The 23,523-nt window shown below is 40.2% G+C and overlaps 1 protein-coding gene across 2 annotated transcripts in view; it reads right to left on the bottom strand.

Annotated features, from left to right (window-relative positions):
- LOC146389481 (NLR family CARD domain-containing protein 3-like) overlaps positions 1–15,060 on the bottom strand; it is a 29,649-nt gene extending 14,589 nt beyond the window's left edge. The window contains exons 1-4 of one of the 2 annotated variants that reach the window (XM_084910130.1): positions 14,943–15,060; positions 9,028–9,301; positions 7,688–7,729; positions 1,592–3,386 (exon numbers count right to left, since the gene is read on the bottom strand). In XM_084910130.1, coding sequence (XP_084766256.1) covers positions 1,592–3,386; positions 7,688–7,729; positions 9,028–9,295 — 2,105 coding nt within the window. In that variant the 5' untranslated portion in view covers positions 9,296–9,301; positions 14,943–15,060. The remainder of the gene's footprint in view (positions 1–1,591; positions 3,387–7,687; positions 7,730–9,027; positions 9,302–14,942) is intronic. The other variant, XM_084910138.1, reaches the window with a different exon arrangement.
- Positions 15,061–23,523: the final 8,463 nt, after the last annotated feature.

The raw sequence follows: 23,523 nt of genomic DNA, 5'->3' as shown, positions 1-23,523 counted from the left end.
AGACCCGGTGTTTAGAAAAAATACGTCTCAACTGCTCTGATACTCCTGACACATATGGGATCACTACAGGTTTTTGCTTGGGCAGTGGATGTCCTTCTCTCCTGGATCGGGTGGAGCTTTCTTTAGGCACCTTTCCAGCTTTGACAAAAGTCCAGCTGGGATAACCACATTTACTCAGGGCCTTCTTGATGTGCTGTTCTTCTGCCTCCCTGGCCGCTGTGTTAGTGGGGATGGTGTTCGCTCTGTGTTGTAGCGTCCTAATGACACCCAGTTTGTGCTCCAGTGGATGATGAGAGTCAAACCTTTAATACTGATCCGTATGTGTAGGTTTACGGTACATGTCAGCTTTTAGATGTCCCCCATTACTGATGGAAATCTCACAGTCTAAGAAGGCTAACCTGACACTTTTCATATCCTCCCTGGTGAATTTGATGTGTCGGTCCACCGAGTTAATGTGATCCGTGAATTGCGGAACATCCTGAGATTTGATTTTCACCCAGGTGTCATCCACATATCTGAACCAATGGCTTGGTGGTGTTCCAGGGTAGGATAGCAAAGCCCTCTTTTCCACTTCTTCCATGTACAAATTGGCCATGATGAGTGAAACTGGGGAGCCCATGGCACACCCATGTTTCTGCCTGTAGAACTGACCCTTGTATGTTAAGTAGTTGGAATGAAGACACAGCTCCAAAAGCAAACACACTTGAACGAAGCTGAGAGTGATCCTATTGCTGAGGTTGGTGTCATCCTGTAATCTCTTACAGACTACCTCCAACTTTTCCGTGACTGGGATGCAAGTAAAGTGATGTGGTGTTCAGAGCTGCACACCAGCGGGTTGAGGATCGAAGCCAGAAATTTGGGAGATGTTATAGGTGAGTGAGTTGATCATGCAGGCAATCGATCTTAAAGGTGCACCCTGTTTATGTATTTTTGGTAAACCATACAGACTCTCTATACTCATGGCCATTGATCAGTGGTCTTTGATCAGTGCGTTTTGTCAGTGGTTGTTGATCAATGGTCATGAGAATTTGTATAATTAAGATTAAGGAACTGACCTCCCAGGCTATTGTTCCCTCAGTGGCCTGGTTTTAGTCATTATGCAAACGTACTGTTTATAAGATTGGAGAAACCTGCAGTCAGCTGAGACTGAAAAAGTCACTTGGATGAATGACGAAATGTTTCTCCCACTGAAAACGCTACGTCCAGATGAACAGAATAAACTTTTGGAGATTTAATTTCCTGGATGATCGAGAATCCATCAAGACATAATAGTGGAGGGCACAATTCTAACAACAGCGTAATTCTAGGTGTTTAATGTGAGTATCACTGTACTTATAAGAATAATTGTATAAAACAGTGTTCATGTTAAAAGATGGATGTAAAGGCGATGAGCTGAAATGCTGACATAAGTGGAACGTCTTTGCTTTCTGAAATTGATCATTTATAATGTCATTTATAATACAATTTTTAAAAAGATTTTGACTGCTGCAGAACCCATCACAGTTTTTGGATTTGTTAATTGCTAACCTGATTTTTTTGTTAAGTAGAATGAACATTTCAAAACTAAAGCTTTGATCACATATTTACTTACAGAGCTTTGTTGGAGACTTTGACCACTGGCAGCAGCCTCAGAAGAGCCTCCTCTGAAGCAGAGTATTTCTTCAGGTCAAACACATCCAGATCTTTTTCTGATGACAGTAAGATGAAGACCAGAGCTGACCACTGAGCAGGAGACAGATAATTTGCGGAGAGAAGTCCTGTACTCATGCGCTGTTGGATCTCCGCCACTAGAGAACAGTCATTCAGTTCATTCAGACAGTGAAACATATTGATGCTTTTCTCTGCAGACAGATTCTCACTGAGCTTCTCCTTGATGTACTGGACTGTTTTCTTATTGGTCTGTGAGTTACTTCCTGTCTGTGTCAGCAGGCCTCTTAGAAGAGTTTGACTGGTCTGCAGTGAAAGACCCAGGAGGAAGCGGAGGAACAAGTCCAGGTGTCCATTTTGACTCTGTAAGGTCTTGTTCACAGCACTCTGGTAGAAGAGATTCTCTGAATATTCTTTCATTTCAGACTTCAGGGAGGTTGTTTGTTCTTCTTCCAGCAGATTGAGTCCAGAGTTAATGAAGGTCAGATGAACATGAAGAGCAGCCAGAAACTCCTGAACACTCAGATGGATGAAGCAGAACACCTTGTCCTGGTACAGTCCTCTCTCCTCTTTAAAGATCTGTGTGAACACTCCTGAGTACACTGAGGCTGCTCTGATATCGATGCCACACTCTGTCAGGTCTGATTCATAGAAGATCAGGTTTCCTTTCTGCAGCTGATCAAAAGCCAGTTTTCCCAGAGATTCAATCATATTCCTGCTGTCTGGACTCCAGTGTGGATCTGTCTCAGCTCCTCCATCATACTTGACCTTCTTCACTTTGGCCTGAACCACCAAGAAGTGGATGTACATCTCAGTCAGGGTCTTGGGCAGCTGTCCTCCCTCTCTGGTTTCCAGCACATCCTCCAGAACTGTAGAAGTGATCCAGCAGAAGACTGGGATGTGGCACATGATGTGGAGGCTTCGTGATGTCTTGATGTGAGAGATCATCCTGCTGGCCTGCTCCTCATCTCTGAATCTCTTCCTGAAGTACTCCTCCTTCTGTGGGTCAGTGAACCCTCTGATCTCTGTCACTCTGCCAACACACTGTGGAGGGATCTGATTGGCTGCTGCAGGTCGTGTGGTTATCCAGAGGCGAGCAGAGGGAAGCAGTTTCCCCCTGATGAGGTTTATCAGCAGCACATCAACAGAGGTGGACATTCTAGGGTCAGTTAGGATTGTAGTTTTGTGGAAGTCCAGAGGAAGTCGACACTCATCCAGACCATCAAAGATGAACACAACCTGGAAGTCTTCAAAGCTGCAGATTCCTGCTTCTTTGGTTTCAGCGAAGAAGTGATGAACAAGTTCCACCAAGCTGAACTTTTCCTCTTTCAGCACATTTAGCTCTCTTAAAGTGAATGGAAATATGAACTGGATGTCCTGGTTGGCTTTGTATTCAGCCCAGTCCAGGGTGTATTTCTGTGTTAAGACTGTTTTCCCAATGCCAGCCACTCCCTTTGTCAGCACTGTTCTGATTGGTTTATTTCTTTCAGATGAGGCTTTAAAGATGTGTTCTTGTCTGATTGTTGTTTCTGGTCTGTCTGGTTTCCTGGATGCTGTTTCAATCTGTATCACCTCATGTTCATTATTGACCTCTGCAGTCCCTCCCTCTGTGATGTAGAGCTCTGTGTAGATCTGATTCAGAAAGGTTGGGTTTCCTGCTTTAGCAATCCCCTCAAACACACACTGGAACTGCTCTACCAGGTTAGACTTGAATTTAAGCTGACAGTTTTGAAGAGCCTCTGAATTTGAAACAGAAGATGATATGATTGGCCAATTGCGGTTTATGTAGTGTGAATAACTTCATTTATTTGCCTCTTGGTAACTTTTGTTTAGATCTCATCAGATATTTAGGATTTTTTGAACGATGGTCCAAAAAATTCTATTTTTAATCATTTTAATTTATTTAACATTAAATTGCAAGAACAGACATCCCAATGTGCTTTATATTGTGAAGTAAAGACTACAATAATATAGAGAAAACTCCAAAATTCAAAGGACCCCAGTGATTTGATGACAGTGGTCTGATCATTTAGTAATTAATCCTTTACATAGGGTTTTGTTTTTTTTTAAACATTTTGTAAAGTACCTTCTGCTTAATCAGTGGGAAATTTGAGGTGTATCATTTATGTCTTAAGAATTTTGGGGTGTGCTAGCTAAGCTTGACCTTCAGATAAACATACCCATGTTTCAGCTGTCTCAGCCTGACACTCTCTGACTCAAGGTGTCAAGTTGTTAGTCACTTCTTGTTCTCATTCAGTGAATATACAGGTAGAAATTTCATAGAATTTGAGATTGTGTTCTACACTGCTGAAGAAAAATCATATAGAGTAGGCTCAGAAAGTATCCATATCCCCCCTTCACTTTTTTCACTTTTCTTGTGTTGCAGCCTGATGCTATAGTCATTGAAATGACTTAGTCCCCTCGTTAAAGAACATAACTTTTTGTAATTGCAGTCTCAAATCTTTTTGAGAATGATGGAGATTTTCTACTATTCTTCTTTGCAAATCCTCTCAGACTCAGCCAGGATGGAACTGTCAGAGAGCCACATTTTCAGGTCTCGACAGAGATGTTTGATCGGGTTGAAGTCAGGGCTCTCAGTGAGTTACTCTAGAACATTTGCAGAGTTGTCCCAAAGCCACAGCTGTGATGTCTTTATGGAATTATATTTATGTCATAAAAAAATCAAAATCAGATATGTACACAAAGTAGAACTCATGCACTTTTGAGTGTCTGCTTTACACGCACTGTTACAGTTTCACACACACTCGCAGGCAGCTCTCTGCACTGGGAGAAAAATTCCTGCTCATGGAAAAGACTTTGTTTTGACTGTTTGGATGTGGAGCCCAAAGAAGGTCAGGATTCTAATGTGATTGGTCAGTGGCAGCGACTGAAAAAATGTTTTAACCATATTTTGTTTAAATTTGAAAAAATGATTTTTGCTGAATAAATCATCAGCAGTTATTGTTTGCTGTGCAGCTTTGGAAATACTGACAAGTGCCACTGGATGATTTAATGTTAAAGAAATATTTTAAACCAGAAGATTCAGAGGCAAGTTCTGAAGCCTGTGCACGGCTGGCCCATTAATCTATTGTACAGTATTACATACTGTAACTTCTATGAGTAAAAAAAAAATCATCATAATGAGAAGCACACATCACTCCAAAGAAAATTGTTTCTTAGTTAACTGAGAAAAATTGATGTTATAAAATGTGAAAAAAATAAATAAATAAAAATGTGTTTATGTTCTTGTCTTTGAGTGTGCTTCACTCGGTGAAAAGGCCATCCTCCTTTGGACTCCACCTCCATAAAGTCAAAAATAAGTCTATTGGTAGAAACAGGATTTCTCTCCGACCGCAGAGAGCTACCTGCGAGAAAACTGTAGCAAAGCAAAGCAGACACTTCAACAATGGCTTCATTGTGCGTGCGGCTTTAACCTTAGGGTTATTTGTTTTTTTTGGGGGGGGGGGGGGCGGGGTTGTTATTAATTATTGATTTGCTTTGAGAAGTTTAAACAAATAACATCCTGCAGAACACAGTGTTAAAATATTTAATATATTTTGTTCATTCATTCATATCACTTTACTTAATAAAACATTAATACACTTCTAAAAACTCTGGTTTAAAATGCAAACCTAGAGCATCACACGTATGACTATTTCTGAGTCCAATCATGTTATTTGTTTTTCTAGATTTTTTATAATCTGCTATGAACCATCCTCACATCTCATCTAAAACCCTGTAACCAATGTTCCCTCTAATTTTTCATGTGTCTGAGCGAGCACACAAACTCCCTGAGCGGTCACTTGGACCACTGTGAGCGACATCAGACGTGTGCACTGTGGTCACGCCAGTATCAAATCCATGCAAGTAACATGGTTTATTAAAATAATCAAATTACAGCATTTATGTTAGACTACTTTTAATTAACTGCTTTAGCCCACTTACAATGAAAATGTAAAAAAAAAAATCTAGCCATTGCCCCGTGTAGTATGTTAACACTAGTAAAAATAACTTGAACTCCAATTTTGAAAACACAACTTTGTTAAAACAATTTTTTTTATAAAGCTCTGACTTGTATAATGAGTCTGTGGTCTGGGAGAGAGTCTGTAACTCTATGTCTGCAAAATATAGTAAATAATGACCAATGCTGGGCAATAAATTATATAGTTACTCCTCAAAAAAGTAACTCAGTTTGGCAGCCAATGCATTTTTAAATAAACATTTCAAACTATTTACAGAACAATCAGCTGTTCTGCATCAATTCTGATGCCACACAAATTATTTGTGCCACTCCAAAAAATAATTTCTGTCCACTATGAGATGAAGGAGGACAACAGCCTGATACCTGCAGGCCTGACAACAGCAGATGTATCACTCCTGTAACACCTGTAACATTCAGCAGTCACCTCATTGTTCTGACACACACAACAAAACTATTGACTACACTACACACTAACTACACAAGATTTGCGCTAAACGTCTCAAACCTCTCACATCTCAGAACACCGCCGTCACTCCTAAAACTTCCCTCCGTTTCTTAACAACTAGATGCCACGTTGCCATACCATTTTTTGATTGGTCGACATGGTACTTTTTTTGGACGAATAGGAAAGAGAGAGGGGTGGGGTTTGGCTTTGCTCACAGGCTTTCAAGCCTTTTTTCTTTTAAAATGACGTTTTTACCGTTTCTTCCCGCAGTAAATATAAACAACGATAGTATTCAGGAAGAAAAACAAACACTGCATATTTTTTTTTATCACAACTCTGTTTTTACGTGCCCTATCAACACAATTTAAAAACTGGTATAAAGTCCACACTTTTTCCATCAATTGTTTGTCTGTCCTGCTCACATCTCCAATGGTTGTACACGTTGTCATTAACGTGGCTTCACTCCGCATCAGCCGCTTTGCTAGCTAAAACTCCAGTGTCAGCACATAAGGACGCTGTCATAGCCTGTCAATGACGTTGATTGGCTGCGCATATACGAGTGTGAATCGCATCATTGCTATGGGATAAGGTGGCATCGTTCTAATCCCATACTGGATAAGCCAGTCACTTACTGACTAACACTGCAAAACAGAATTGTTAAAGTATTAATTTTAATTTCAATTCAGGTTAAATTTTTTTTTGTGCGCAACGCAGATTTTCTGTGCGCAGAGACCGTGCCAGCAGTGCGCAATTGTGCACGTGCGCAGCTTAGAGGGAACATTGCCTGTAACTATGTCCTCTGTTTTATTGTTGTTTGCTGTTACATGCAGTGAACTAATGTTAGACATTATTAACCCTTTAAGACCTACCATAGAACCAAGTCCACCAGAGGTTATATTATATTTTTACATGCTGTAGTGCCATTTTTGGGAGCATTTCAAGTTGATATACATCAATACAACCATTATAGCCCAAATTTTAATAATATGTCTGCATTAAGTGCATAGTAATTACATAAATTGCAAAAAAGTGCAATAAACTACAAAATAATTTTTAAATTGTTTTTGTTTTTTTTAACATATATTTCTAGAGAAATTTAAGAAGCTTATCCCTCAAAACTGTAAATACAAAAAAGTTGCACAAAATAGTTTCACACCACAGGAAATTTATTTTAAGTGTTTTCATAGTTTTATTTTTGAAATACACCAATTTTTATATACTGCAGGAAAAACTAAAAGTGCTTTTTATGCAGTTTTTGCAAAGCTATATGTGGAAGGAAACTGTGACTTAGGACAAGCTGATGGCATAAGATGTAAGTACAACTCCTCCGGTTTCATGTGCAAAAAAATTATTGCGCTAGCTTACGTGGTTGCAGTGCTACCGGGATTTAAAAATAGTTACACAAAACAGAGCGTGCCCGCTCCGACCGGCTTTAAAGGGTTAAACCAAACAACCTTTCATTTGCTGGAGCTCTGTCTTTAAGTCATACAGCGGAGCAACACTGAGGCTACAGAGATACCAAATGGAAACAATCAGAGTTTTGATTGGTCAGCTCAGCCTTCATCTGTTTCTGCCATGTTGACGTCTCTACAGACAAACAACTAAATTCTTACCTTCTGATAAACGCGATGAAACTTCCTGGGCTGACGGACTTCCTGTTGGAGGAAAGTGTCGCTTGAATTATGAACTGGTCTCTTTAAAAATGAAAACCTGCTTCACTTCAAAATAATGTAAATATAACATTTGTACTAAAAGAACCTGATGAGAAAGACACAAAATTAAAAAGTCAGACTAAAACTGTTTAATACCTTCATAATAGGGCTAGGAGATATGGCCTAAAATCCATATAATTTGAATCACGTGCGGTAACGATATATATTGCAATATATTCTTTTCTTCTGTATAACATAATTTCCACACTATAAGACACACTAAAAATCCATTAATTTTCTCAAAAATCGAGAGTGTGCCTTATGTATGAATTCTGGTTGTGCTTACTGACCTCGAACCGATTTGGGCGTGCAGAAATCTGTTAAAAAAATGTTTTAGTACAACTTTGGTAAGCCGCACTGCTTGCTGCCGTAGTGAGGAGCTTTGCGGAGTAATCTGGGTGCAGATTTTTAATAAAATCATCAGCGTTGCTGCTTTACCAGGTGTAACAATTAAGTTTAACATCCAGGCATCCATGAAAACAGAATTTATTAAATTTAACGGAGTTACAAGTTAACAGTAACTAAACATGACATACCATGTTCTGACTCAGAGATTTTTGAAAGTAATTAAAACGTACAGCTCTGCTATCACTTCCAACATAAATGAAAACAGAAAACTAAACAACAGTGGCGTTTGCAGGGTTACTTAAGTTGGACTACATGGTATATAATGTTGTGCTACGTGATTGCTAGCGACACAGCTATGTTAGCATAACATTAGCACAGTGCAGCTGGAGGATGAACGCCAACTTTTTTTTCTCCACTCGATAAAAGATAACGTGAGGGATTCTGGTGGTTAGGGACAAATGCAATCGTATAGCAGGATGCTATACACGGGGCAAACTTCAGTCAGGAGAACAACTAAGAGTATTCATCCGCAATACGAGGTTAGTTATTAATATACTGCAACTACATGGGAATAGAACAGCTGCGAGAGAATTCAACATTATTGAATCAATGTTATGGAAGTGGAAGAAGCGCAGTTTTTGGCTTTCCCCATAATTCAAAAGTGCTTCATTTCTTTGCTATTACTGTCGCCCGTCATAATTTGCAGATGATAATGGTTGTAGCCGCTGCGATGCTTTCGACCAAAACAGACGCAGCTTGATGACATCATCAACATGCGCTATATAGTCAAAATCTCTATTGTTGGCCAAATTTATATCGCTTCTATCGTATATCGTTTATATTGCCCACCCCTACTTCATAAAATAAATTGTGACGATGTCGTGTCTGCATACCGTACTGAGTGTTTGTTTCTCTTTCCTCTGACTGACCTGCATTCATCTTCTTTAAAATCGACCTCGCCACCTTGATCACGTGGTCTGAATATGCCTGCACCATCACTTCTACTGTTTTCAGTCTGTCTGCGTTCTCCAGCAGGCTCTTATAGATTTTGGTGAAGTCACCTCCAGGTTCATACTGCAGGTAAAAGTGGAAAAGCTTCAGCTCCTCCTCTCCCAATTTCTTCAACATTTCAAGCAGCTGCACTGGTGAGGCCTTCTCCATCTCTGACTGTAAAACATGAGAATATGTGAATCACGGTTTCATCTCATCTATTTTTTTTAAACTTATTTACTATATTTCACAGCAGATTACATGTTTAATCTGAATTATGGGAGACACCTGCCTAGTCACTGTTTCAGGGCTCCTCCTCAGTGGAGCTGCTGTCGTGTTTCCAGTTTCATTTGTTGTGAACTGTGTTGCTGTTTTGCTCCTGTTGTTCTGCCTCACCTCGTTGGGGCTTTGGATTTGTTTTGGTTTTATTTAGCCAATTCTGAACTATTGTCTGCACTCCTGTTTCTGTGGCTGGCTAGAGTGATCTTCCGCCGCATATCATCAAATATTGCCTCCGCTTGCTTCTCCCAGTTTGCGGGGAGCTGCACCGGACTATGATCGAGGCTTGAACAATTATAGCCAGTAAAAGCTTGGTTTGACTCGTGGGGTGCAAGTTTCGTATGCATGTGCATGTGTGCGGTTTGTTTTATTATAGATTAAAGTTTTTTTATTTCTTTTTTTTATGATCTGTAGCAAGCTTGTGGCTCAGTGTCATTTTATTCTTTTAGCGTGTTGTCCCATGCTTTTATATTTTTTTTGTGAACGGAAGACGCTTCAGTTGCCCTGGGACCATAGGTGGTTGGTCGTCTTCACACTTTCCTTTGTACAGCACTGGGTGCAGGCTATAGTGTTTGTTCTCTTTCCGTGTGATTTTCTTTTGGATCCACAGCTGCTGGTAAGTCCTAGTTCAGTGATTGTTTTATTGTAATTTAGGACACTGTCAACAACAACGCTGCATTCAGTTTTCTTATTGTTTTATTCATTATTTTATTCAGATTACATTAGATTAGATAAAACTTTATTAATCCCTCTGTGTTATAAAACTGTGTTATTATTTGAGCTAACCTGCCTCAGGGTGCATCCTTGAACTTTTTATTTGCTTTTATCCCCCTTTTTTAAAAAATAAATATATTTCCTGGGGGTGAAATTCCCCTTGGTGGCATTGTCCTTTTATTATTTTTTAATCTAACCTCTCTGACCACTTAGTCACACATATTTGATTTAGTGGAAGTTACGGCACCAACTGTCAGAGAATCCAGTAATCCAGTTTTGAGATCTCCAAATGTTGATTCTGTTCATCTGGATGTAGCATTTTGTGGGAAAAACGTTTTGTCACTCATCCAAGTGACTTCTTCAGTCTCCAAAATCAATCAATCAATCAATCAATCTTTATTTATCAATCTTTACTATTTACTTTTCATACAAAAATGTAGCACAAAGTGCTTTACATGGTTAAAAGCAGCCCACCCCACCCCGCCCTCCAACTCACTCCCCACACTCTCATTAACATAAATGATCATGGATGCATACACCCCCCCCCCCCCTCCCCCCCCCCCACACACACACACACACTTAAAGAGTAAAATTGGGCTGGGTACACATGACCCAAGTGAGGAAACACTATCACAGGGAGCCGTCTGCACCGGGAGCCGGTCACAGACCGCAGCCTCCAGGCTGGGCACACAGCAGGAGGGAGGCAAAGAAGCCCCCCAGCCAGGCTGAGACTGAAGAAGTCACTTGGATGAGTGACGAAACGTTTCTCCCACAAAATGCAGATGAACAGAATCAACATTTGGAGATTTACTTTCCTGAATGATTGAGAATGCATCAAGACAGTTTTGAGATCCCTTCCCAGACGCCTTAATGCCCACTTAAATCCTGGGCCATCTGACCTCAGGAAATCACATGATAGAGTGGGGCTAGTTTTCACAATGAGCTCACCCAAAACCTTGGCTGATTGTGAAATACACCCATTTTCACACCTCGGGTTGTGTGATTAGGTAGAGTTTCATTAGGAGGTCCATTCTCACTTTTGGGGGGGACACTCCCACAAGGAAAAATGTAGGACTCTCCACCATTTTACCCTAGAACTGAAGAAGCTTCTCGGATGAGAGGTGAAACATCTTCAAGCAACTTAAAATGTCCAGATGCCTTTTTTCCTTCCAAGCTCCTTAGACATCCAAAAGTTGATTCTGTTCATCTGGACATAGCGTTTTCAGTGGGAGAAATGTTTCGTCACTCATCCAAGTAACTTCTTCAGTCTCAGGTCATTTCCTTGACCACTGATCAATGGCCATGAGTACCATTCACAAAGAGTTGGGGAATGGCTGCAATCACAGCATTGTAAGATGGTGTTTCCTTTTTCCATTTTGACTCTGCGCTCTAACCAGCGTTCCTCCCTGTTCAGGATGTGTACATCCTCATCATTGAAAGACTGTCCACTGGCGTGTAGGTGTAAATAGACTGCAGAGTCCTGGCCTAAGGTAGCGTTTCTGTGTTGTGCCAACCACTTCTCCAGAGGTTTGGTTTCTCTGATGTATAAATCCTGACAATCCTCCTGGCACTTACCAGCATACACTATGTTACTCTGTTTTCTTTACTTCCCGATCCAGGATTCAAAGAGTATCAGCAGAGTTAATGTGTTGGAGAATTGGACATTCCAGTTTATTCAAACACAGCTGCAGTCAGAGAAAAAGATGTAGAGACAGAGGAACATCACGTGACTCAAGAAGAGTTATTCGGGCCTCGGGCCTCCGGCCTCTGGGCCTGCGGCTCGGTTCACTCTGGCACAGCTGGCTGCCGGCAGAGCCGGCGGGCACGCCGGTGCAGCCCCCTCTAGCTTCTGCTCGGTGGCTACTGGGTGACGCCTCGTCTGGGGATCCTCAGCCCTTCCCATGAGGGTGGCACGGATGCCCCTCCGGTGGTCCTCCTTGGGCTCTCGCACTCTGGGGCCTCTGGATGTCTGGGGCCTGGATCTCCTCCATGCCTGCTTCATGCCCTGGGGGACGGGGCTATGGCTCTCTACATCCTCTTGCAGACCATTACATGTGGAAACCATTTGAATACAAGCGCGCTGATCCACACAGGTGTGCACACGGGTGCTCACTGTTCATAGACTTAAATCACACCTTTCTTGGCTGCTACTTCAAAGCACATTGTGCGCTGTCTGTCCTGCGTGCTGCACAACAACATTGAATATTTAGTATTTACTGCTGTTTACACTTAGCTAGATTAATGCGATGATGTTGTGTTTAGTATGTTGCTTTGGTTTTTTTTGCTTGTTTTCTATTCTTTTTCTCTCAACAGGTGATCCAGGAGATTTTTTTTTCTCCCCCCCCTTTATCACTGTCCCTCTTCTCTTCTTTTTTTCTTTTCCTTCCTCTTTCTTTCTCCCTTTCCTATCCCTCACTCATGTCTGTCCCGTCTGTAACAACTGAAAATAAAATAAAATAAATAATAAGAACAAAGGTCGATCAAATGGACCAATACGGCAATGCCACGATGATCCATTTGGCAAAATAAATCCATTGGGTATCCTTGTTGGTCTTCAGACAACAATTCTGATGGCTAAAGAACCAAATGGGACAGGAAAAAAAAAAAAAAAAAAAAAAAAAAAAGAAGAGTTATTTAAACTGTATAGACACAGGAGACAGCAGCATCGCTTGATGCCTTCAGTGACCATGTTCCTGTTAAGCACAGTTACATTTTTAACAGGTTTTGGGGGTTTTTAAGGTTTTTGTTTTTTTTGTTTTTTTTACTGAAAATCATTTCAAGAACTTCTTAGTCACCGTTATGTTTTATTGAGTATGGTCATTACTGTTTTCTGCTCGGTGACAGAGGAAGTAGACTCTTTAACTTCCAGTGGTCAAAGTCATTAGCTCTTTAGTGTTTCTCCCAAAATCAGGACTCACAGAGAAAAAATCAAGAAAAAAAACAGGAAGTGTGTTTGCTAAGCTGTTGCTATGTGTGCTCATGTCATACAGGCTAGGTTGTGGGGGAAGTATAAAACAGAGAAACCTCAAGCTGTTCTCTTCTTCCTGTTCTGGTCAACGGTCATCTTCCTGCCCATTTTTTATGTGCTAAAAATAAATAATTTTGATTTGATGTAAAGCCCAATTCTACTTTTTCTGCATAATCCATCATACAAAATGTAATCAAATGGAAAAGTCTCTTTTTAAAACTTGTTTTATTAGTTTTAATCTTCTAACTTTATGCATCAACCAAAAATGTAATTATATGCGCCATTCTCTGACTGGAAGAAATTAGTTTAACATTTAAACCTATTTTCTGCACATTCCAGCACATAAAATAAATTTTTTTTTGTGTTTACACTCAGTCTTTCAAATAGATGCAAGTGAAACATAGCAGAAAATAAATAAAATCAAAGACTAGCGGTCCTGTTGCTCTATTTTCACCTGTAAAGCAGGAGTGGGTTAGGCGGAGGTTTGCCCTGGTGCAGGTGTGCCGCGGCGGTCAGTTGAAGAATCCGCGAGTTTCTCTGTGAATTTCCCATTACGTCGTAGCTACTCGGTGCTTGCTTGGATGTTTAGGGGGTTTTTCGCTGTAAAAAGAAGTTTTCTTCCCACGCACAACGGACGCTAATGTTTTTGTCACTTTTTATGGAATCAAACTCAAAGTAAGGTCAGTACTTCCACGCTTTAAACGCTGCACGCTCATACTCTCTCCTGCACTCGATATATTATCCGTTGTTGATCTGCACACAGCTGTTGTCATGAACGTCGCACTCGCTTACGTCATTGTCATGAGACATTCTCGCAAAAAAATCACGGTTTTAGTAACGCAGTAACGCAGTAACGCAGCGTTCCTACGGGAAAGTAACAGTAATCTAATTACCGTTTTTGCAATGGTAATCCCTTACTTTACTCGTTACTTGAAAAAAGTAATCAGATTACAGTAACACATTACTTGTAACGTGTTACTGTAATCCGATTAATCAGATTTCACCATCTCTGGTGTCAACCCATCCTCAACAACTCCAAATGTTTCCAGCTGCACATTCATCACATCAGGAAAACAATGGTAGCAAAACTGACCAAAGGCTCATGTTTGTCTGTGAGCAGCATCAATAAAACCCCTTTGGCCTCTCCGCTTTTCTACAATTCCCCCATGGGAGAGGATGGTATCATTTCTTTTCCAACACTGTACAAGACACATATTATTTGTATTTAGCCACCCTGATGTTACTGGTTGTCTTTTCAGTACAATTATTATGCCAGATTTTGCTAGATGCTGTAAATGTGTAGTACACATGTGCTGCATATGTGTTATAGGCACTCTCACTGCTTGCATGAATAAATAATTCTAGCTAGTTTAGAAGTTGTGATGGGTTGAGCTAACACTCTTCCTATTGTTTGCATTTGGTTGTAGGAGCTGGAGCAAGCAAGTTAATGACTTGGAGTCTTTCCTTTCTTTTTACCTTTCTTTGGTAGGAATGTCGAATTTTGTGTGGTTTTTCTCTTATCTTGTCTCAAATATGTTCCATGTAAGTTTGTATTTGATGTTTAATGTAAAAAGATACGTGCACCCCTTTTCTACAAATTCCCCTGTGGGAGAGGAGCTGGAGCAGATGAGTTAATTACTTGTAGGTCTTTCTTTCTTTTTACCTTTCATTGTCAAACACAACGCAGGGATACACCGGTTACATTATCACACTCATTCGCACAAACAATAAAAGGGGGAAGAGCGTTTAACACTGGGCCTCGTTGGTCCAGGTGCGAGTCCGTTACCGTGAACTATGTGCTGGAACTAAGCTGCACACAGCTGATGCCAGGAAAACATTACAGCTTGCTTCACTTACCTTCACGTGGCGCTTCACACAGAGTTATCAGCATCAGTTAGGAGAAACGGGAAGTTCAGGACAGAAAAAGTCAAGTTTGAGCAGGAAGAAAACACCCATAAAGTTGTGTGAGGCCCTCTCCACAATCCGAATCGTTAGAAACTGTCTGTGCTACATTCAGGTGCACCTCGGAAACTCCCAAATCTCAGGCAGGTTTTCCAAAGGAGATTTTATTTCTGCTGGTTTTCCTGTTTGAAACACAAACATGTGTCATCACTTTGTTGCTCTTCTTAGTTTGAATATTTCTGCACTAAACTGATGTTTCTTCAAAGCTCATTTCAACATGTTGAAGTCATGAATGAAAGTGCAGACTGAGAGTGGATCAAATGTTTAAGGTGTGTCATGTGACATGTTCAGTATTGTCACACGTCTAGATTGTCCCTGATATCATAACTGCTCAAACACTGATGATTATATTTGAAGAATTATTACTGATGGCAGCAAAGTTTGAGTGGAGCTCTCTGTCTGTGCTGATTTGTCGCCCTCTGGAGGTCAAAACACAAAGTGCATGATGTCACTGTAACCACCACAGTGACAGGAAGTGTTTTTAAATGACTGAAACGCTGAAATGATGCTAACGGCTGTTGTGAGGCTCACTGATAGCAGTGCTGATGTGTTCATGTCAAACACTGGCTCAGGTCAGACTCCTTCATCCTTCTCCAGCTTGAGGCCGCCCTCAGACCCACAGGAGCTCTGACTTTTGACCTCCTGTGACCTATAAAAAATGTTGTTTATTGTAAGCTTTTAATGTCCACAAGCATCAGACCAGCTGATTTAGCCTTGAAGCAGTTTGTTAAAAACAATAGCTATTACAAGCTCTTTGAATTTTGTTTATATATTTTTTGAGCCACCAGCTGAAATAAAAGGATGAAGCAGTTCTACAAGAGCAGATGAGAGGCGATATTAATGTGATGAATGCACATTTATGATCATAGTGTACAGTGACAGGGCAGTGATGTCATCAGCACCATTTGTTTCTGCGTTTGAGGTCAAAGGTTCATTTACCAAAGGTCAGCTTCATACCTGACTCATGTTTTTTGTGTTGAACCTGTCACTGCAGAGCTGTCAGTATGTGTAAACTCATCTTTATTCCCTGATGTAGAAATGTCTTTGACTTGTTTGAACAGTTTATTCTGAGTGGTGTCACTTTCTGTTTTAAAACTTCCTGTCACCACCAATGTTCCCTCTAATTTTTTGTGTGTCTGAGCAAACACACAAACTCCCTGAGCGGTCCCTTCGACCACTGTGAACAACAGCAGACGTGTGCACTGTGGTCACGCCAGCATTGAATCCATCCTAGTTACATGGTTTATTAAAATAATCAAATTACAACATTTACATTTATGTTAGACTACTTTTAATTTAACTGCTTTATCCCACTTACAATGAAAATTACAAAAAAACTTGTTTGTGACCTGTGTAGTATGTTAACACTACTGGAAGTAAAAATAACTTGAACTCCAATTTTGAAAACACAACTTTCTTTTTTTCTATAAGGCTCTGACTTGTATTATGAGTCTGTGGTCTGGGAGAGAGTCCTGTAACTCTCAGCTATCTGCTGAGGTGTCTGCCCTGGAGGAGCTACCCCAGGACCATGAATATTTTTAAAGAGGCAAGTATTCTGTTAGTAGTGCATTTTTTAGATATTACTTGTTAGATCTTTATTAACAGGATTGTTTGCATCTTTCTGAATACATCTTAGTGACATGGCAGCCGTCAGCCGTCAGCTGGAAATACAAACCAAGGTCTTGCTTGTGGCACCTCCTCCATCTCTCTGGTGCTGGTCCATCACATTCAGCATTACTGCCTGAGACTTCCTGCTCAGCCAAAGATCAGGCCTGGTTAAAAGTACCTGTGCTTACTGGGACACTCAGGTTAATCCTGGACTGTAATAATAATTCTTAGGAATTCATGTTTTTTGTTGTTTTTTCTATTGTTACTTTTTTGTGACATTTTAATTAATTGTGTTGATAAAATTTATGTTGTACATAGTTTCTTAAAAAAAAAGAAAAACAATGCAAATAAAGGTAAAGCATTTACATTTTTATTTCCAAGCAATTTACTTTTTGTTTTCAACAAGTTTCTCAAGCAAACCAAACAGTCTGTCCATCCCATCTTTTGCCTCCTGTGCTGTTCTTTCCTCCATTCCCCTCTGCAATCTCATGTCCTCTCTGATTAAATCCAACAACTCATCCCTGTCCTTTCTTTTTGCCCCTCTTTGCTCCACCTGGCCCTCATCTTCCTACTCTTCCTCATCCAACACTTCGTTGCCCACTGCTGGGCCCTGAAGTGTCCTCATGGATGGAAGCAATTAGCACTGGAGGCCTGGTAGAAGGCCTCTGTCCTAACACCTCATCCATGAGGGCAAACCGTGGCCATGTAGCAGCAGTGGGCTTCCCGCTCACTCGATCGCCTGACCCTGTATACTTGAAATCCTAAAGGCAGAGGAAATAAAAAGTGGCAGTTGACAAAAAAAGCAACAGTACAGGTTTACATGAATAAGTTTATAACTTGCTAAAAACCCATATTTGAATACAGCTGTACATACTTTGTATTTCTTTCTTAGATCGTCCCATTTATTTTTTTGCCTGCAAAGAGGTGACTTTACCCTTCTATGCCCATCTTCTCAAGAATGGCCCAAACAGACAGAAAATAATAGAGCATATCAATCTTCTTAATTCCTGAACAGCATCCATAGCAAAATGTACAAAGTTTGGACTAAAAGAAAGAATAAGCTCTCTCCCTTATGCCTAACAGATTAAAAACGGCATATTGTTGCTGTACCTCCAACCCACAGTGGCACCAGTAAACAGGTGCTCCGGAGTTCAATGAACTCGGCCGTCTGCTCTTTGCTCCGTAAAACATAACAGGCCATTGGAGTACAATCAACCATCTCACACTTCTGTTTAATGGGTTTTCTGTTTGACTTTTATTCAGCTGTGTGAAAACTACTATAACTTTAATCTCAGCCAAACTGATTTACCGAGGTACAAATAAAACAGTGAAAAAAGCCAAACATTAAGATTTATAAGTTATCTAAGTGACTTGAATATCATGTTTAACCTGAGCAGCGAAAGATAGCGCGGGGTCGGAAAACTGACAACTAGCCAGTGTTCTCGCCGAGCAGGTGGGTAAGAGACGTCTCTGAAAACGTCGGAGCATTTTTGCAAATATGTGATGTCTTGATAAACTGAGTATATTTGAGGTTTACATAGCTACATTCTCACATGAAAATATGTTAAAAGTTTATTTTGTGACACAGACAGAGTAATATTAACCTTTCAATGTTAAAAATGAGCGGGACTGTACATCTACGTGATCGATCGTAAGTTTAACGACTATAAAAAATGACTTCCATTGAACTGCCTTGTTAACTACTTTAAGAAACATCTTAACATTTGTATCACTACTTCAAATACAACTTACATTTAAAAAAATATAGTTGTCCTCGACCACCGTTTCTACCACCTCCTTAACTGCCGCTATTGCTGAAAACTGGAGTTTGGCTATGAATTCTGGGATATGGTGGGCCACAAAGGACACACCCGACCAATCCTTCAAATTCGGGGAAATGAAGAACGCATTTGTTGGCCGCATTTGAAGGAGTTGACGAATAGGGACAACCTTCGTCGCGTCGCTGTGAAGTAATTGGCCTTCAAATGCGGCCTCCGGAGGATGCAGCCAACGTTTTGGGACACAGCTACTGACTAACACTGCAAAACAGAATTGTTATGGTTTAATTTTAATTTCAATTCAGGTTCGATTTTTTTTCTGTGCACAACGCAGATTTTCTGTGCGCAGAGACCGTTCTAGCAGTGAGCAATTGCGCACGTGCGCAGCTTAGAGGGAACATTGTTTACAGGTGAAATCCAAGCAACTCAGCAGGAGATGATTTAAGACCATTTTCAAAAGCTCAGTATCTTGAACCATCTTATCAGCTTCATAAATACTTGTGCTTAATGTGTATTAATGATGGAAATCATTAGATAACACCTCACAGACTGATCAAATATCTTGTTTGATTTGAGAAATGAACTGTTAAGATGGAAAAAATGAATCATGTTAAAATAGTAATTTAAATCACTTAAGATGTATAATGTAATTTAAAATTTGTGACAGTGCGACATCAAGTGTTACCTGGCAACAGAAGCCCTCAGCCTATCTGACTTTATTGGAGTATATTTACACCAGCAACACTGTTTAGCTTGATATGACGGATTAACAACTGTGCTGTGACATCTAGTTCATCTTTAATAGATACTGGATCTAATCAGTGAGCAGATATTTGATCACCTTATTTATAACTATACTAGAAACAAATACAACTGTGTTAGTGATTCATGCAAACGTGCATATCTGCCTTTTAAGGTTTTGTAGTATTGAGAACAAAGAGGTTAGTGTTAGGCCTGAAAACCCCAACTTATTCTCCTTTGCAGGCCATCAAATGCACTGCAGAAGTTTGTATTTGCACAAGCTTGTATATTTTTTGATGGCTTTATTATTCTCTGTTCAAAGACAATAAATGTGGAAAATGTCTCGTGTAGTATCAGCTTCATTTCAAAATGACTGCAAGCATTTAGAGAACATGTGCTGCTGTTTTGTCCCACATTTTCAACACTGAATTAACACTGAAAATGTGTTGGCAGGTGGCAGATTGGAGTTCACATGAAATATCGGCTGTATGAAGACTGGAAAATATAGATGATAAAAAAAATGCAGCCAAACATTTGTGGACATGGATAAACTATCTGATCCAAAAAGCAAGAAGTGACACAGCTAGAAAATGAAAGTGTGTAACAGCTGAAGTCAAATGTAATGCAGAGTTGAATCTGAACTTGGATCCATGTGTGAAAGGTCCACATGTAGGGATTACATGAGTCATGAGAAACGTTTGTCAGTCCAGCTTGATAACTCCATCTACTGTGGGCTACATATACTGGGCTGGTGGCTCCAGCTATTAAATGCTATTAAAATAAACTATTAAATGTGCAAATCCATAGTTTAAAATCAGAGGCTCTTCTAACACAGGCAGCCATATTGAGTTTAGATCACAGCCAACCACCGGCAGTCTGAAATGGAATGAAGCCCATTGACAGTGAGCAGGTCTAAACAGGAATGGAACGCACCCATTTGTATGCGTGGCAATGATGTGCTGACATAGGATTGTTTCACACTAAACATCGTTTGCATTTCACAGAGTTCACAAATAAATTCACGTTTTTATCTTTGAAGATAATCATAAAGTAGAATTTATGGTCCAGTAGAAACAGCAGGAGGTTTGAGCCCTTCTGATGCAGCAGAAAACAGGATTTTGAGGAAGATGTTAATAGATTAGAAAGAATTGTACACTGTGAATCAATGCAAGTCTTTCTAGATAGACAGATCTTTAATAATCCTCAGGTAGGTTCCTCTGGGAAAGTCACAGATAGAGACACCAATTCTGACGTCCTTTGAAAGTCTGACTTTGAATTTTCATAACTCGTCATGTACACAGATGTAAGTTATACATATCCCTAGTGCTGAACTCTAAATAAATATGAAAAAATGCTCATACTAATCTGCATATATATTGATATCGAATCCTTTAAAGCACATGGTTAAATATTAGTGATGTGCGATTCATGAACGAATCGTTCAATACTCGAGACTCACTTTACTGACTCATGAATCATTATTCACAAGCCCAACTGACTCACTGACTCATCCCTGTTGCTGTTAGCAGCAATATATCTAGCTTATAATTAAAATTGTGGAGAAAAACACAACATCCAGTATCTTAACAAAAAAATTTCTGCTCTGAACTGGAAGAAAAAACCCTGAGTAGAAGCTCACATCAAGACAATAGCTCCTCGGTTCACAGTAGCATCGCTCTGCTAACATGCTAACAGCACATTTGAGCTACTCACCCCCTCCCTTCCTGTGCTGAATAATAGAGCGAACGAATCACTCACTCACTCACTCACCCCCTCCCTCCTGTGCTGAATCGTAAGCATAAGCGAATCACTCAGGACTCACTAACCCCCTCCCTCCTGTGCTGAATCGTAAGCGTAAGCGAATCACTCAGGACTCGCTCACCCCCTCCCTCCTGTGCTGAATAATAGAACGAACGAATCACTCACTCACTCACTCACTCACCCCCTCCCTCCTGGCTCACAGCTTCTTCTTCTTCTTGGTTGGCAACCAATGTTAAGGCGCATTACCGCCCCCTGGCTCACAGCTCAGTGGACATTTAGATGAGAAAATATATATTTGACACATTTAAGGAAAATACTAATAAAATAAAAATAAACAAAAGAAATGTTTATTAAGCAATTTTGATAGGAAATTGCTTAATTTTAGAAATGTTTTTGCTCTTTTTTGCTCTATAGAATAGTTTTTTTTTTTTAGAATCATTCATCTTAGCAGTAGGATTTACACGAAAAGAGAAACAAATTAAGTTTGAGTGAAAATGTACATTTTTTGCACTCTCTAGTCAACTGACTCAGTGAATCAAATGACTCAAAAAACCCGATTCACTTTGGTGAGTGACTCATTAAAACTCGATTTAAATTTACCATCACCATTAAATATATATAAATATTATGTATGATCAATTCGGAGACTATTGCCCAGTTCTCTATGGCCCTGACTAACTCTGCCTTCTACGATGCTAACTGTAATACAGCTACACCAGTTAACGAACTTGTTAACTCTTTTATCGCCACTTGTACTTCTATCATAGACGGATGATCTGATATCGTCGTGTTGGTGTTGTTCCCAGATCATCATGAAAATGTTATTCCAGGTTCAACATTGCAAGTGACCAATCACATTGTTGTGACGTTATTCTTTTGCGCGCCAAGCCATTCCTGCATTTATGAAATTCCAATGTTGCAAGGACAATATCAATTCTGCTTACCGTTTATCAAATTTGACCCCATGGGTTCTCCAGGGTTAAAGACTAAACGCCTTAAACCGTCCCCTCAACCATGGCTGAATGACTGCACCCAAACTCTCAGACGTGAATGTCGCCAAGCTGAGAGGAGATGGAAGAAAGACAAACTTCAGATCTCCTTAAGAAAGATCAGAAGGCTGTCAAAACAACAAAAGCCTGTTTTCTATCGGCGATCATTGCGACTAATAGTCATAAGCCACAGGTTCTATTTAGCATTTTTAACTCGTTGATAAGTCCACTCTCTATCATTCAGACTGAGACCTCTCAAGCCCTATGTGAAAAGTTCCTTAACTATTTTTTAGATAAAATCACAGCACTAAGATCCTCATATTTACCCATTGTTGACAAATCTTTAACATCTGAACCCTCAACGGTCTTAGAACAGGTTGAACCTATATCTTTTCTGACCCTTAAGGAAATAATAGGCCAATCGAAAAGCTCTAACTCTCGTCACGATGTGCTTCCCTCTCGCATTATCAAAAATGCCCTGAACACTATAGGACCCTGCATCTCACTTCTATTCTAATTCATCACTCTTATCAGGCTGCGTCCCTGCAGTGTTCAAACATGCAGTCATTCAACCTGTTATCAAGAAAAGTAATCTAGACCCTAATGTCCTCTCAAACTTCCTTTTATGGCTAAAATCTCAGAGAAAATAGTTCTTAAACAATTGCAATCCTTCTTAGAGGCAAATGGAATCAATGAAAAATTCCAGTCTGGTTTTAAACCTCACCACAGTACCGAGACAGCCCTAGTGAGAGTTTTTAATGACCTCCTTGTAACTTTTGATGCAGGGTGCCCTGTGGTTTTAGTTCTTTTAGACTTGTCCTCTGCCTTCGATACGGTTGATCACGACATCCTCCTTTCAAGGCTTGAACATGTAGTTGGTCTTAAAGGCAAAGTACTTTCATGGTTCAAATCAGAAGTCTTTCTCTGTCTCTATGGGAAATCATTCTTCCTCCTCTGCACCCCTCCGCTGTGGTGTGCCCCAGGGGTATGTGTTAAGTCCTACGCTGTTCTCCTTGTATCTGCTACCCCTGGGACAAATTTTCAGAAATCACAATATTTCTTTCCATTGTTATGCGGATGATATCCAAATCTATTTTCCTCTAGATTTGGATCTCCAGTCCCCGCTATTCCCTTTGTTCAACTGCCTGTGTGATGTTAGAGACTGGCTACTGCACAACTCCCTCACCCTTAATGAAAACAAAACAGAAATTATCATCTTTGACAGTCACATGCCCTTGAAACAGCTATCGGATACCTTGGGATCCTATGCCAGTCATCTATCGTTTACTGTCAGAAACCTTGGAGTAGTGCTGGATAGTTCCCTCAAATTAGACAAGCAAGTGGCTGCAGTGGTGAAAACCAGCTTCTACCAACTGTGCCAAATTTCTAAGGCAATGCCATACTTACGACATAATGACCTTGAAAAGCTCATTCATGCTCTTGTAACTTTGAGATTGGACTACTGTAATTCTCTTTATTTAGGCCTCCAACTTTCCCTCATCCAAAGCCTGCAACTAGTCCAGAATGCTGCAGCACGCCTTTTAAGCGGCACCAGAAGACATGACCATATCACACCCACCCTCGCCAACCTTCATTGGC

Source organism: Perissodus microlepis, chromosome 3 (assembly GCF_051167445.1).
Source record: "Perissodus microlepis isolate ML-2025 ecotype Zambia chromosome 3, ASM5116744v1, whole genome shotgun sequence".
Taxonomy (NCBI): Eukaryota; Metazoa; Chordata; class Actinopteri; order Cichliformes; family Cichlidae; genus Perissodus; species Perissodus microlepis.
The sequence above is the reverse complement of the archived record's forward strand: the minus strand, read 5'-3'. Positions and strand labels throughout refer to the sequence as shown.